The 14,952-nt window shown below is 41.6% G+C and overlaps 1 protein-coding gene across 1 annotated transcript in view; it reads right to left on the bottom strand.

Annotated features, from left to right (window-relative positions):
- The window catches only part of LHPP (phospholysine phosphohistidine inorganic pyrophosphate phosphatase), an 89,623-nt gene that overhangs the window by 57,468 nt on the left and 17,203 nt on the right, over positions 1-14,952 (bottom strand). Inside the window, exons 4-6 of the mRNA XM_049809966.1 lie at positions 13,428-13,491; positions 12,140-12,232; positions 3,441-3,532 (exon numbers count right to left, since the gene is read on the bottom strand). Of these exons, the coding sequence (XP_049665923.1) occupies positions 3,441-3,532; positions 12,140-12,232; positions 13,428-13,491 (249 nt within the window). The remainder of the gene's footprint in view (positions 1-3,440; positions 3,533-12,139; positions 12,233-13,427; positions 13,492-14,952) is intronic.

Below are 14,952 nucleotides of genomic sequence, written 5' to 3'. Positions count from 1 at the left end.
TTTGAATCTCACCCTGGGAGCAGCCAACACTGAAGAAGACCTTGCAGAGGCCAGGAGGGCAGGAGCCCAGGCAGGAAGGCAGCCCCCGGGCTACGCCGGCTCTCCCCGCGTACCCCTTCCGCTCCTCCTCCGGACTTCGACTCGCCTGCCGAGCCAACCACCCCCACCACCCCACATTCACAAAACCAGTTCCTCAGTTCAGCAGGGAGCTGGCACCCGTCACCACCGTCACTGAGCAACACGGCACAAACACCACCACGGAGAAAGGCTCCTGCAACGCTGCAGGCTGAAGTCAGCTTCCTGCACCCGGCTGGAGGCTGCCCGCCCCGCGGAAAACCCGTCCACCCCTATCTACGGCTGAGACCTCTGCACAGCAGCAGCTCAACCCATTCTTTCCACGAAAGGCTTTCAGGGCCAAAGGGGACTTTTTCTTCTGGCTTATTAAAGCAAGTAAGATGCACCGAGTTGCTCTGCAGCCTGCGATCTGCGTGTGATCGCTGTAGTCCCTTCGAAATACAATAAAATACAGTCGAGCAAGCCTTGGTTCACATGTCGTCTTCTCTGCTACGGTGCGTTACCTTTTGGTGGGCAACAGATCTCAAAGATGTTCACGTGAACTGCATTGACCCCTGAAATAAGGAGAGCTGCCCCGATGCACATTCGTGCACCGGAGGTGACAATGTCTGCCAGTCGGGGACAGCGTTTAGGTGAGGATGGAGGGGTACAACAGAATCCCCTGGACCTCCCGAACATCATGCAAAATGCCTTCACTGGGATAACTTGTGCAAATAATGTAATTTCCATGTATCCAGCAGTATGCTGTGAAATGCACCTGCAACAATTCCTCGGGATAGTTCCTCTGTTATTTTTTATTTTATTCTCGAATCAGCTCTGCTTCCGTTTTGCTGAAGTGAGGCACCACTGTGGTGGTGGAAATGGAAAAAAATACTCACAGCTGTAGAAACACAGAGACAACTCAGCTGGGGTGATCACTTATGTCCTGAGCTGCAAGACTCTCATAACTGAGATCTGTGGAAATCCCACCACGCCAACACTCAGCAGCTACAGCAAAACCCTGATGCCTTTGTGCTTTACACTTTTGCAGAAACAGCCTTAGATTCTGGGGAGGTTCTGAAGCTGTGGCTAATACTGAAGTGAATGTACTAACGGTGCCATCCAGAGGTACTTGGGTGTAGCACACAGCTCTGTGTCAGCAAGGACTACTATACAAGTGAAAGAGAGGACCTACGCCTATCCTTATATATAAGACTTTAAACTAAACCCACCGTAAAATAATTACATTTTCTGTTCTTTTTTATTTATCTTGCCCATCAGCTTTCATGCACTTGTTTTTTTCCATCTCTCTCAATACTCACCATGTGTTTTGATTTTCCATGTATACTAAATCAGTCACTCTTAAAAATATATACATCTCTGACCTCTCTTGGCAAACAAGAGCTATGTCATTTTGTTCGCAATTGCTAACAACAGGACTGGCATCACATGCTCAATTTAGAAAGACACTCATCTGTATTTCACTGCCATACAATAGTACGTGATTTCAGACAACAGCAACCATGCATCAAAACAGGAAATGTAACAATGGAAAACAATCTTTTTTCCCCTATCTAGAACAGCTGATGACTCCCTTTCAGCTGTGAAATCATGACTCAAACTTGATACAAGAAAATGTTTTCCCAGCATAGGATTATACATATTTATGTGTGTGTATATACAGTTTATGTCAGTTGCCTGAACAGTTTGGATGCAGCATCACCTGTGGCATATTTTATGATGGGCAAAGTACGTCACAGGACATACTTGTCAGTAGCAAAGGTACCTCCTTCACTGACACCTGTATCTGTGTGACAATGAAATGTGGATTCACAAAGTGATCCCGTTAATATCAGGGTAAAATCAATCGTTGAATCCTCATTTTCTCCTTTAGGAAATTAATGGGATTAGACAGATTACAGACAAATAATCCCAACAGTATGAACTATATACTTACTTTTTTAATCTTTTGGATTTTTTGAGCTTTATTCTGATAGATAACTGATTTTGAGGTGTACTACCTTAGAGATGCAAAAATACACAAAATACAATACACTTGTCTTTTTTTTCTCAGAAACCATCACTTACTGGTCCATTAGAATTAAGGCACTGGGTATTACTTTCTCACCTTACACAAACTAAAAGGAAAATTGCGAAACAGATTGACTAGAAAACTAACAAAATAACTTTTCAGATAGTTTATGGCAAGAACCATTCTCACTTGCTGCATCCCTCCCAAAGTGGATCCTTCTTTTACAGTCTCAGTATTTGATAAGCAAGAAAAACTGTAAAAATATAAACTATGTCAAATGACAGATGGTCATACTACGAAGAGGCATGGTTATGGTTAAGAGGAGATTTTGAGTGTTATGGAATCCAAACTTTAAATGTAGGGACTGATGTCTGCACTGCATTTGGAGAGTCACCCTGAGCTGACCTCAAACCCAACCTGGCCTGAGCATCACATGATGGCTTCATTTTCTACCAGTCAACCCTGGACCATGCCCTGTTTATAACTCCACTCAGGTCTCCTATCAGCAGCTGCAGGGAGGTAGCTCTTGGGTCAATGAAAGCACAGGATCATGGAGACACCTGCCTGGAGAAGGACTTGAGGGGTCATTTGAAAGACAAGAGTGAGCCTGCAGAAGCCTGCTCTCCGGTAAAACAAGTAGAGAAACAGCTCTTGCATTTCAGACATCTCAGTGCTGAATACATGTCTGGAGGAAATAGCAGACATATGGAGTCCTTCATAAAGCTGTGAGATATGACCCACGGAGATCACGGAGTCGTCAGTCTAATTTTATAATCTTAACCCTGCTAGAAGTTTCAGACACGTCTTATATCAAGTGTACAACACTTTCACGCAGCAGCAAAAAAAATAAGCAAAACCCAAGAAACGCACCAGTTCTATGTACTGTGATGAAAAAATGATAGCAGTAATTTAACAGAAAATATTTCTTTAAAAGATGAAAGACAACACGTCTTCCCCTTCCTGCCACTTTCATACACACAGTGTTTTCCAAAATTGTGTTTTCCAAAATTGTGTTTTGCAAATGAAAATGTCGTCATCCACCCAAGCCTAACTGCTGTACAAGGAGGTGTTTGTTCAGACAACAAATGCAAGTGTATCCTGACAGCAAATTTGTGCCACCAACGGAAAAAGATCTGGGAAAGGCATGGAAAAAATCTGGTCTTGTGCATTCGCTCTGAATGTGTACCAGGTTCCAAACTGTAACTCCTTTTCTTTCAGAAATTAATGTGTTGTAAGGAAATCAGAGTGCAGTGCCATTTGGCAGAAAGGTAAATACAAAACTCATTACCTACAGTTACTTCCCCTCTTTCCATGATTGCCCCCATGGAGCGCAGGGCGTAGAGCGTCCACTGACCTGTACTTCCCTGTCCGCACTTGCAGAGCTCTCATACCGCACCGCTGGGCACCTCCTACATCATTCACAATATCATCTCCAATCATGATGGCCTGTCAAAGCAATGAAATACAGAAAAACTGGCGTCAGGTGAATTTTATTTCCGCCATACGTCACACTCCTTTGACATAACAAACAGCTTGATTTGATGTTTAATACTACCATCAGACAAATTAAACAAGATAATATTGTCATCGTATTGATTAAAAGTCATCCTACCTTGAATGTAATTCATGCTATAGCTCGTCGAGCAATGTACTAGTGCAGTACACATCTCTCCAATTTGTAATCAATCACAAAAATCAAAGTGATTTGGCACAGTTCAAAGAAAATGCTGAATTTTATTGTTAGTCCTATTCTGTTCCTATTGCTGCACTTATGTTATGCTCTATGCCGTTTAAATTAAGCTTAACTTTTTAAGCACTTCCTTAAAATTGGTATTCTAAAAGCCAGTCAAAAGCTTAAGCTTGTGATTGCTGAGATGTGTAACTTCGCAGAGCTTGGTCCCAATCCCTGCTCAGAAATTTGGAAAATCACTGTAAAATCTAATTTATTATTTTTGCACAACTTGATATGATATGTATAGGCCTTGCACAGTTTGCGTTACAGTCAGCTTAAGTACATGCAAATACCAATAAACTCAATTGAGTAGATTACCAAAAAAAAATGTAACTGAGAAAAGACCTTCTGGCTGTGTCTGATGAAAACATGTAGCATACATGCTCACTTCAGAGCTCCTATCTTTAACAAATAAAGATCTTTGTTAAATTGAAGCTTATCAACCAAGGGGTCTTTCTCATTAACAACTGCATCTTCAAAATTTCAAGTGCTTATTACCATCCTGCATTAACAATTATTACATTTATTTTATTCTTCAAATTTAAAACTAGTTGGGGGGGGCTCATTCTATAGTTTCAACAAAACCCAGCATATACACAAACCAGTAATCTTCAATTAATACGCAAAAAATCAGCTTTCAACCTTACAAAGGCATTCTGGATTACTCTGAAGAGAAGAGAGGCAGCACCTAATACTGGAGAAACACACCAGCTTTGAAAATACGTAATCTAGTTTATCTTTCCAATTTTAAAGTGTGCTTTTGCACCTTCTGCATCAAAGTTGAATTTTATCTAAAATACATTAATTAGTTGCATCTTTAGCCACTTGCTCTTCATCTTGTTGACTTAGCCTCCTGCTTCGTAAACATAACTGCCAGGCTTTCCCAAAAGTGGCACCTTGCAACTCTAGAACTTCCTGCCTGAATTCCCATTCCTTCCAAGTACTTTTGATTATTTTCACATCTGCACATCAGATACATGGAGTCCCTATGCAAAGTGTTTCTTTTCTTACTAAAGAAATTGCCCTTATATTTTGTGCGGTTTGAGCTTTTTCTAGGGCCTGTCACGACAGGTCCTTGTCCCACGTGTGGGCTTGGGAGGTTTAAGGCGTATTTGCAAGGGCACCAGGATTGCCTTACATGGTGGCTGGGTTACTGAGAGCAGCACCAAGGGACACTCTGCTGGGCACGGACAGAAAGCCAACCCAGCATTTTTCCATCTGTGGACAACTGATAAATAGGCCCTTATCAGAGAGGTCATGGGAATGAGGTGCACACAGCAGAAGCAGGGATCGGCTTCTCCAGAAGCAGCGATCTACAGGAATGCTGAGTCTTTTCATACAGCTGGCTGCAGCTTTAAGGTCAAAACCATACAGAAAGTCTGTGTTGCAGGAGCCATTCCAGTTACCAGTTCTGCCTAATATAAAATCCTCTTCTTCCTTTGCCTTCACATGGAAGCATGTCTTCTCTACATAGCATGCAACGCTACAAGAGCCAGTTCATCTTCTGCGTCACCCACACTTCGGTTCCCACTCTGTAAGCAGTCTGCTGGGCAGGACTAAATCACACGTATTGAAGAAGTCTAAAAATACTAAAGCTCCAGAGCTATTTTTATTAATAATCTAATTAAAACAGAATATTCTCCCACTTATTACATAGCATGTAAAGGAAATCTCAGGATATACCTAAAGCTGCAAATGAACAGAAGATTTTCCGAGAGCATTCAAAAACCAAACTGAGCTATCAACACGTATATCTGGAACAGCTTCAGCTGATAAAAACTAAATCCTCTTTCAAGTAACACATCAGGTGCGGTGTGCAAGATTATATAGACTAGTTACCAGCCCAGTCTATCTTCCATGTTGTTTTTTAATACTGTTCACGTGAGGGATGATCATCTTCCCTCAGGTGATGGGATGTAATAGGATGCCCTCTCAAGTCAAGGCTCATTTGTCTGGTACCACACTGAAGTAGTTTATTTTGAAACAGTTTAAACATGCCCACCCGTGCTTCATTCTGCCTAGAAGAATCACCGCTGTGGCTAGGCTTTGAGAGCTCCTTTAAGGAGCAGAAAGACATAAGGACTTGCGACAAAAGGGTCAGAGCTGGGGAGAACATGCCCACAGGGAAGGAGCAGCAGCAGGCTTTGGGACAGGTAGCTCTGCCTTTCCAGCTCTCTGCTCACAAACCGCTTCAAAGCCACCAGACGATGGAGGGCTCAGTCTTTTCTACCCCTTCATTATTGGACCGTTTACCTTATCCGCTCTGCTCATGGAAACGCGTGCGATCTTAATAAGATGCCTTTCCTTGTAGATAGTTCACCTTTCCTTACCACTCCTCCAAACAAGCGATCCAGTATGAAATGGGGAGAAAATGATGGGCTAATTTTAAGTAATTAATAAATAAAGCATGTATACACAGATAAGAAAACACAATAATCCCACTGTTAACCTGCAGAGCTCCAAAGAACCTGGCAACACTGCTCCCAGCCAACTACCATTACCAATTTCCTCCCAGGCTGCTTTGAGATATTGAATCATTCTCAACCACTGGCTTTAATAGTTTATAATCCCCTCTTCTTATAAAATTCCTTTCAACGCCTCCCCAAGGCAGACAGGGAACAGCTGCAGGGGGGACCCCAGGAGCAGACCTGCCCTCTGCCACCTGCACACCCTTGCTCAGCCTGAACCCAGACATTCAGGATGAGATTTCTGAATTAAAGCAAATTTCAGTCCTGGGTTCTCAAAACCCTAAAAATGAATTTCCTCTGAAAACAGGAAAGGGCAGAGCAGAACAGCCCAGCAAGCACTCGCTTGTTCTCCAGGGCTGTATTTTCCCCCATCCAGGTAAGTTTTCCTGCAAGATGCCCAGCAGCTCTGCAAGTGCAGCTGCAGATGAGCAGCGATGCCTGTCCGGGCCAGCTTGTAGCATACGCATACAAAAATGTACTCCGGCCCCTGGGGATTTCACAGATTTACTATCGGTGAAGGGCAATAATCACTAAAGGAGGAGCAATTATTCCCAAATCATTTAGGATTTAAAAAATCATTGGCAAGAAGATAGAGGTCAAAAGGTGCACTGTCAAGGGAAATAAAAAAACTCTACCTGTCAAACCTGGGTTTAACTTCCTCTCTGACTGCAATATGGTAAGAACAGAGAGAAAGATATAAAACTGAAAGGTCACATACCCACTGAAAGCAAGAATTAAAAGATCCCCATTCGTGTTCACATTTTACACAGGGATCGCACCATTAATCTGTTCAATAATTCTGCGGAAGTTACTTTTCTTAGATTGGCTAAATATTTACTAAAAAGAAGGGCAAAAATGCAGTGAGTCAGTCTCTCTGGTTTTAAGACAAATCATCAAAGAATTAAGATGGGAGTCATTTATATTTTCTTAAACCATATGGCTGGTGAGAGATGGCGTGTGTGGTTGTACACATGCAGTAAATAAAGCACACGTGTGCCAAAGCAGAGTGAAACCACTGCTCTTGAAGAGCCCCCATCAAACTCAACCCAGATGGGCAGTGATAACGGAGGAGATGAACATGACCTCCACGAATATGGGGGTGGGAAGGCACAATATAATCCCCACTGGACAAATGTCTGTGGCACAGAGATCACCATCACGGTCAGCAATCCTACTGGTGTTGTCGGGGCCACAGACCCAGAGCTGAATGGAGGTGGGGACTGACTCCTCTTACCCACAGAAGCAGCCAACACTAATAAGCTTTCAGAGATGCTGGTAGAGGTGAGAACCTTGTGTGTCTTTTGCCTGCAAACAGAGTTTTAATATTCACTAAAATCACAGAAAAATGTTTTATCAGAAAAAGAATCATGGAGTAAGGAAATGAATGAGGCAGAAAGACAACAATTTCTGTACTGCCTAGCCATGCTTGTGTTGCAATGCAGTGTTTACTAGGACAAGCTCAGGTACAATATTTCAGAGGCTAAAGCCTACGGAAGATGCAGAGAGATGCACAGAAGGAAGCGTGCTAACTTCAACAGAATATTTAACACCATGAATGCTTCTACAGTCAAACATATTTATGCCTAAACAGATTTTTGCTACAGGCTTAATAACCTTAATCAAGCTAAATGTGCCAGGGACAAGAGGAAATAAAGCTTACATACAAAATCTTGATTAATGCATTAAACTTCTTTACACAAGAAATACGATGCATTTACTTTTCTCCCTATTCTCCTTGGCCCATATTATTGTTAATATGATATATTATACGATCCCATATTATCGTTAATTATGTTTCTATCTCGGAACTACTGGCTGTGCAAACATCAAACACACAAAGGGCGTCACATGTGGCCTCTGATCTGGGAGAAAGTGTACAACAAGGCAGGTGAAACAAAGAAATACATTAAACCTCCAGGGGAGATTTCCAAAGGCTGCAGGGCCAGCCAGGTTTCCATAAGCTTTCAGCAGGACTTGAAGCTTCACTTGGGCACTTAACTCTATCTGACACGGAAAACCTTCCCCCGTCGTGGCCGGTGAGCAGGGAGGGGATGCCAGCACGGCACATGGCACTCTCGGGGTGACCTCCCGCTGCTCTCATGCGCCACTAACTCCCACCTGAGACTTGCAGGTGGCAGAAATGGGAATTGGTTAACTACCAGTAGTTTATGCACTCCAGTATGACCTGTCATAACTCCCATTAAAGCAGGACAATTTGCTACAGAGAGAACTTTTTATGATTATATAAAACTACCGGAACCTTAACATTATTTAGGTTTTATTGTAAAGCTGTAAAAATCATCCACTGTTACAGCTGCCTTAAAACACATGAATTAGGCATTTCAGTAACCTTTAAGATGTGTTATTCTTTGTCATATTACTGAATCGTAAGATAGGTCTGGTTACCTCTAAGAGGTTTAAATTTCCAATCTATTAAAGTAATACCGGCAATCTGTTATTTCTAGGCCATTGAGGAAAGGTTAAAATGAAAATTGGACTTTGGGGAGTTCCTCCTTTTCTAAGTGCAGGTTGAAAACATCTCGGCAGCAGAAGGCAAAGTCAGGGTCTCGGTAAGAAGCAGTTATCAAGGGAAACTACTGGTGATAACTTTATTGATTAAAGCAGCCTGAGAAATTTAAGATTTGCCACTGTCTAGAATTACTGTGGTGAGACAGCTTTATTAAAAAGGTATTTTTCATTAAAAGTCAGGTGAAAGAAAATTGTAGTATGTTTTCAAAGGCACAGCTCATCTAAAATGGTTTAATGATGGTATGGATTAAATGCATTCCACAGGTGGAATAAATTATTGGCAAACATTTTATAAAAGTAAAGGCAAGTAAAACCAGTCCTTTTCATGTCATTACAAATGCAGAGAAGTATAGCTCATTCAGGAGGCAGATTAAAATGTAATACAGTGCATTACTAAGGAACTCACTGAACTGCATATAGTGAGTTAATATTATGTATGATGAACTAAAATAACCTACAAATTCTTCTCAAAAGAACATTAAAGTCACAAGGTCAAGCACTCAAAAGTTAAGAAAATATGTCAGAATTAAGGTAGTTTGCTTTGCTGTAATTTGTTCCTCCTACGCATGTGCATCATGATCCAGGTTTTAACTCCAGCAGCATGGACTATTTTTTCCAATCATCGTAGAATCATAGAATGGTTTGGATTGGAAGGGACCTTAAAGATCATCTGGTTCCAGTCCCCCTGCCATGGGCAGGGACACCTTCCACTAGACCAGGTTGCTCAAAGTCCCGTCCAACCTGGCCTAGTCAAAGCACGGAGTGACTGGTGCCATTATGCGGAGGTGTCTACTGTGCTCCTCCTTGGTTAGGCACATACTGCCTTCATCTCGGATATCTCTGAATACAAAAAATTACACCTACAGACTAGACATACGACTACAACAAATCGATGGCATTTAACACTAGAAACTATACAGAAAAAAATCTGTGTCAAAATATAAAGTTAGTCACTAGTAGCACTATGAGTATCTGGCAAACAGCAGAGAGTGAATAAATAGTAGTCTTTGCTGGGGACTGTCACTGCTTTTCCACCCCCAAAACAAATCCTCTTGAAGTCGATTGAAACCACTCACCGAGGCTCACCCTATGCAACCATTTTTGCCAGCTTGGTGATGCTTTATATCAAATTTTGTTCCCTGGAGCAAAGTTTGAGACAGAAGTTCCGGTGTGCTGTCACGTCCCTGTAACGATACACTCCTTTGGTGCCAGGGGCTGACACGGTCTCAGCAGACCGTGAGCTGGGCAAAACAGTGTCTGAGGACAACCGCGCCATCCTGCCTATGGAAAAGGGCAAGCAATGCCACTACACGGGGCCACAAGGATAAAAAAAAACAAAACCCCCTCCTCCCTCCAACTTCTATGTGTCGATCATTTATGACATAAGCAGAAAGGAAACACAAACCATCCCTCTGATTAGACAAACAGTATCCAAGGGCTGAGCTCTGCGGTGTTTTGGGGTTTTTTGCTTTGTTCTTTTTTTCCAGCCACTTCTTCAAATGTCACTCTGTGTCTCAAATGGATTTTTTTGGTTTGTTGGTTGGATGAATGGATTGAATAATTGCCATGGCTGTACCTGGGATATTATGTTCAGGCTGAGCCATCTTGTTACTAGGAAGATATTGACAAACTGAAGGGAGTACAGAAAAGAGCACCACAGCGGGTTAGCATGCAGAGGGACCAAATCACAAGGGAAGCTGCTGAGAACTAAACACAGTTTTAGTAAGAGACAACTACTGCAATGATAACAAGTCTGGAGGTAATTGGAGGGAGAAAATATCCAGGAAGGCAAGCAGTTATTTTGGTTGTTACCTGGAATAAAACTAGAAATAAGGAGATGCAGTTTAAAAAGGAAGTATCCCGATGAATCTCAGAAAAAGCTGCCTGCCCACAAGACCTACTCGCCTGTGAGCGCTGTCCCTAGTGTACTTACAGAAGCCCAGTTGTTTGGCTCACTGAAAACTACTCTGGACAAAACATTAATAAATGTGGAGCAGGGAACACTCCTGCACAGGGAAGGAGATAGATTAGATGGCCTACTAGGTCTTTTCCATCTCTCCACTCTATAATAAAGTAAAACCCAAGCACATACTGAATTACAGGGCCATAATTTCATCTCCAGGCTCTAGGGAACTACAAGCCACCCAAACTTCACTCCTGTTGTTTATAATGTCACCAGAACCTCCTGATGGAATTATTACGTTGTAATTCACTGCTGTCTGTGAGTCATCTCATACTCATCCTTATGTCCTGTGTGACATAACAACAAATCAATAAAGAGGATCTGGCCACAATTACAGAGCAGGGAAAAAAAATGGGCTGTACTAAGTAAGCAGGGAGCATCACACATTCAGCGTGTTTCTGGAAAGCTTGATGAATCCAATAACACAGGAGGAAATTTTGGGATCAGTCAGTGCTTCCCATTCACCTAAATTAGAAAATATTTTATTTCTGCCCTTCCCTTTTATTAAAAAAAGGTAGTCAGTGTGACACCAAAGGAAATAAATAACATTTTGGCTGCAATTCCACCATGCTGCAGCCTCCAGTCACCAAGCAGACTACTATGCATTGGGGCACCTCTCACCTTGTGAGGCATATCATCTTCCATAACTCCTTGGGAAACCTAACTTTTATTCTTTTGTATTGTTTTCTTTAGCCTCAAAGTAAAGGAATTTCACAACAGAAGTGCATGTTCTTTTGAACTATATGGTTTGGGAGGAAGGTGAACAAGAAAGCACAACACAAGAGTACAAGCAGAAGGAGAAACCACAGTAGAGAATGGAGAGATGGAAGACTCTAAATTGGGTAGAGGTATGGAGGGCACAAGTCAGAACAAAGAGGGACACATGGAATGAAAAGGGAAATAGCAGGCAATCAAAAAGAACCCTCAAAAAAGCACAGAAAATAATGTCATGCCTTTCAGGAGGGTAGGAAGTAAGAACAAGGCAGAAGAAATTCAACAAGTCCCCACCTGCTAGCATTTACCCTTTTGGCTGTCAGTTCTCTTTTGTCTACTTCACATTATTTGACAGAATGGGCAAACATGGGTCATCTTCCTTCTAAAGCATTTTTTCAACAATTTTTCTTTTCCTTTTTGAGTAATTCATAGGAAGATCCTGAATACAAATATTTCTCTACACCACGTATAACACACTGGGTTTGGAAAAAATGTTTGTGTATCCACTCCAAGTTTACCATGTCCCCCTGGCCACATTCCCTTCAACCTCTTCTACAACTTTCTGTGAAAGACAGCAAACCAGAAAAAATGCATCAGTGGGCATAACTATATGGCACAGCCAGTGGTCACGGCATCAGAAACCTTACCTGCTGTGGTGGAACTCCCATTTCTGCTAAGGCTGACTCAAAAAACATTTTTGCTGGTTTTCCCACTACCTCAGCTTGAACATCACAAGCATACTGGAAAAAAAAGAAAAGAGACACACACACAAAAAATGCTGATCAGAAAAGCATTTGTTCATCTCCAAGTCCAGTCAATTGTATAAAAAGTATGTGACTATTGATTTTTGCCCTTAAATAACACAATGGATTAGCAGGTGAAGGTGAATATCAGAGCATTTGGATAACAGAAGTGTTTTCTGTCCTCTGGCAGGAGAGAAAGTCCTCCTGAAACATGTCAGGGTACAAATCTCTTACTTTCCCTATCACGAGAGCAGTCTTCAGACTCAGTTCCAGTATTGCTCGTTTTTGTCAGGGCATCACTCTCAAAGAAGTAGCAAATATCCTTCATATGAAATGATGAAAAGTACTGAAATGCCTTAAGAGATGTAGAGGGTTTCTTCAACCATCTGGCATATTTTAATGGTTCAGGTGACCAGCCTGAGCTGAAAAGCTTTATCCTTCTGCAACTAAATACCAGTAGCATGCTGAAAAAAACTGAATAAATAAGGTCTTTCTAGCTTGTTCCTATACAATTAGAAGCCTGAACTTATTTTGGGAGGCAAAAGCTCTCCCCAAAACTCACATGGATACAAACGAACATGCGGCAAGCATACATTATATCTGCTATCTTCTGTGCTTGTATACTCCCCTACTTTGCTTTAGTCTCTGCATTCATTCTGCGTTTTTTTTTTTATATCTCTGCAAGCCTCTAAAAGGGAACATAACGGTTCTCTCCTTCTCTCACCTTTAGGTTGGCTTATCTGTGGGTTCCAGTTCTGCACTGATTTAATCAGGCTTAAAAACAGGATTGCACTTAAGTGTCTTGCTGAATAAAGGCCTTTTGCTGTAAACTGTAAAGGGCAAGGGCTACGTTAACAACGCTACACCAAACATAAAACGGACCTTCAGTTTTTCTTGGATTTCTTGCAGACAACATTCCGTATTTTTCTTTTCTGACTCCTTCTTGCAAGGACCTCACTTCCAATAAAGGTACCACAATGGTAAAAGTACACATTTTAAATAAAATTAAAAAAATGAACGAAGCCAGAAAACAAATGAATCCACCCGTCTTTAGAATGCAGCAAATGAGTTTCAATCTGTGGAAACTTCCTCCACCAAGGTGAGTAATTACAGAAGACGACCCATATTTATACCAGTTACTCTTTTAACAAGGTGCACAGAGCAAGTAAGCATAATGCAAGCTATAAAATACCTCTAATGCCTTCATATACGCTCCAACATCAAGTTTCAGACCATCGGTTTCTTTATAGTAGCGTCTGGAAATGAAAGTGATAAAGTTCCAATGAAATGGCAGTTAAATACAAAGAAACCACATTTTATTATTTCTGTGCCTATATAGATGTCCATATGGCTGCAACAAAAAGTCAAGTCATCATAAACTCTGGAGCCTTAATTTAACACCAGGAATTAAGTAAAAGACAGGCTCAGTATTGTGCAATGCTGGGGAAAAGACCTCAGACCGGATGCCCATCTGGCATCTGGGACGCAACTTCACTGGTTCAAAGGGATTTCAACTAGCTTATATCAAGGATGAACTTAGCCTGTATTTTATTGCACAGAGTACTAGCTGCTTGCAAAGGACAGCAGTTACATTGCTCTTCCTTTAATCAGTGACGGAGACCCCTTGGCAGATACAAGATGAGCGCTGGCACCAACCAGCAGCTGTAACACCTTCTTCAGTACATCTGGAAAGGGACCCCAAACAGTTGACCATCATTGCTTGTCACCAGCCTCCCGCATGAGGAAAGCCAGGGCACTGCTTATCGGGACTAAGAAAGCCGTCCAAGCTAAATTTTGTTCCTTCTAGAAATGTTGCTATTGCCATGAAGCTCATAAGATTAGTTAGGATCTTTACAGTGATTTTCTGGAATAGCAATTCACATTAACGCAGGTCTTCCAAGCTCTCCTGATCAGAGCAAAGACAGGTTTCTATATGACAGGAAAAAAAGGTAGGATGAGCAGCCAGTTAAGATTTTATGCCTTATCCTTCTGCCATTTTCGATTATTCAGCACAGCCTCCCTTTAAAATGACCACTTGACCTTTGCTAGAACAGCCATTAACCTTCTATAGTCTAGCGTAAACAGCTTAATTTTCTGACAGTGGCATGACAGAAGAAATTACAAAGCCAATTCCCACTCTCAGCCCAAAACAGATGCTAAATGTAAATCACTCCATTTTCAGGAGGAGGGCATTCTGCTTCAGTGACTCTGACACTTTCGTTTTCTATGGAATAAACTAAAACTTCAACGAAAATCAACCTACTTGCCCAAGGTAGGCACCTTGTTAAGGTCCACCCAATTACACTGATTCTGCATGTTAAAAACAAAGCGGGCTTGTGGCTGGTTTTTGTATATGGCCCTTTGCGTCAACAAGGCTTTTCTAGTTAGGTAAACAATTAATCCAATTTATAATCTCCCTTCCTCAAGTCAGAGGAACTTACCTACCAGAGCAACTCATTCAGAACTCACGTTCACATTACCTAAATGATCAATCATTAAAAAAAAATATGCTCGTGGTGAAAACTGAGCTCAGAATATCCAAAAAAAAATCTGTATTTTCAATGAAAAACAGCATTTAAAAAACAAAACCAAACCAAACCAGCAAGTCAGTTTTAGAGCTGTCTACATCAATGAACGACCAAATAAATAAATACTTTTATATGCACAGGGTACAAAGGCATTTTTGCATTCATCACGCTGCAAATCTTAAACAAAGG

This window comes from Accipiter gentilis, chromosome 9 (genome assembly GCF_929443795.1).
Source record: "Accipiter gentilis chromosome 9, bAccGen1.1, whole genome shotgun sequence".
Taxonomy (NCBI): Eukaryota; Metazoa; Chordata; class Aves; order Accipitriformes; family Accipitridae; genus Astur; species Astur gentilis.
Note: the sequence above shows the minus strand (reverse complement) of the source record. Positions and strands in the feature narration are given on the sequence as shown.